We start from the raw sequence: 1,300 nt of genomic DNA on the forward strand, positions 1-1,300 counted from the left end.
CCCCCCCAACTCCCTTTAATAGTTTAGTGCTCCAAACATCAAACATTTAACATTTAAAAATAAACATTCTTTGTACCATCTTTTTGTCATGTTGCAAAAGTTAGTCTACATTTAACATTTTTAAAGCAAACACTTTTATATCATTTATATATTCATGTTGCAAGTTGATCTATATTTTCTTTGCTTCTGTTGGCCAAATGAGCTTCAATGATCTCTGCAAACAAATTCCTCTTCAACAGCTTATAGGCAAGAGGTAGAAGCTGACCAATAACTTTGTGAAAATACTGGGAGCCATAGCAAAAAAGGTCAATTCCTAGCTCAAGTCCCATTCCATAGTCACATTCATCATTAGCAAATTGAACAAAAGTCACCATTTCCTGAATGGGGGCAAATGCTTTCAATCTCTGCTCATCGCTTGAAGCCTCAACGATCATTTTGCAAATTATTTTAAGATTAGCATCTGTTTCAGGGAGGTCTCTGTATCCAACATCATTTTTATCTATAGGGACAACCAGGCCTGCACTGTGAAAAGTCTTTGTCACTACTTTTTTATCTCTCTGTTTCATGCTCATGCTTTTTTGTTCCAAGGAAAAACCCTGCTTTCTGGCTGCTTCTGTTAGTTTTTCATCTATGTTCTTCAAAAGATCAGTTTTCTTTTTATCTGTTTCCTCCTTAATTTTTTTCACCAAAAATAATCTGTAATATCCCATGTGAAACTGAGTTTTGTCATCTCCAGTAATAATAGTCTGGAACTCAGGAGGATCATAGTAAAACCTCCAGTGAAGGTTAAAATTTAGGTCTGTTGATTTGTTTTCCACTTTGTGTTTTCCAGAAAGGATATCAAAAGGACCAACAAGTTGGAGTCCAAGGTTCGTTAATAGTGCATCAGCTGGTTTTTCAGGATCAAGTTCTTCACAGAACTTCCAAAAGTGATAGAAATCTTCAGGCATTGAGAGCTTATAGAGATTTTCCACTTCTTGTCGAATATCATCTGAGACATCTGCCCGGGTAGTTCCTTTCTTCTTACTATATTTTGACTTCTTACTCATTTCTCTAGGTCTAGGGAAACTCGACTTGCTCATTTTAATGATAAATAAATATTAAAAAATAAATAGTTGTTAAAAGTAATATTTTAAACTACTGACCAACACATAAAAATAATATCCCAAATTACTTTTAATAAGAGAAATGTACATAATATAATTGGTTTTTCATAAATCATAATCAGTATAATGGCAAAAATAATAAAAGAGATAATTATCAGAGAGATCATGGAAAGATAGTTACACTAATACAATGT

At 33.4% G+C, this 1,300-nt stretch overlaps 1 protein-coding gene across 1 annotated transcript; it reads right to left on the reverse strand.

The window, feature by feature from the left end:
* Positions 1–1,049, reverse strand: LOC127560534 (histone PARylation factor 1-like). The gene has a single exon (XM_051995209.1). The coding sequence runs from the start codon at positions 1,047–1,049 to the stop codon at positions 153–155; it is 897 nt and encodes a 298-aa protein (XP_051851169.1). The 3' UTR covers positions 1–152.
* Between the last annotated feature and the right edge of the window lie 251 nt (positions 1,050–1,300).

This window comes from Antechinus flavipes, chromosome 4, assembly GCF_016432865.1.
Source record: "Antechinus flavipes isolate AdamAnt ecotype Samford, QLD, Australia chromosome 4, AdamAnt_v2, whole genome shotgun sequence".
Classification (NCBI taxonomy): Eukaryota; Metazoa; Chordata; class Mammalia; order Dasyuromorphia; family Dasyuridae; genus Antechinus; species Antechinus flavipes.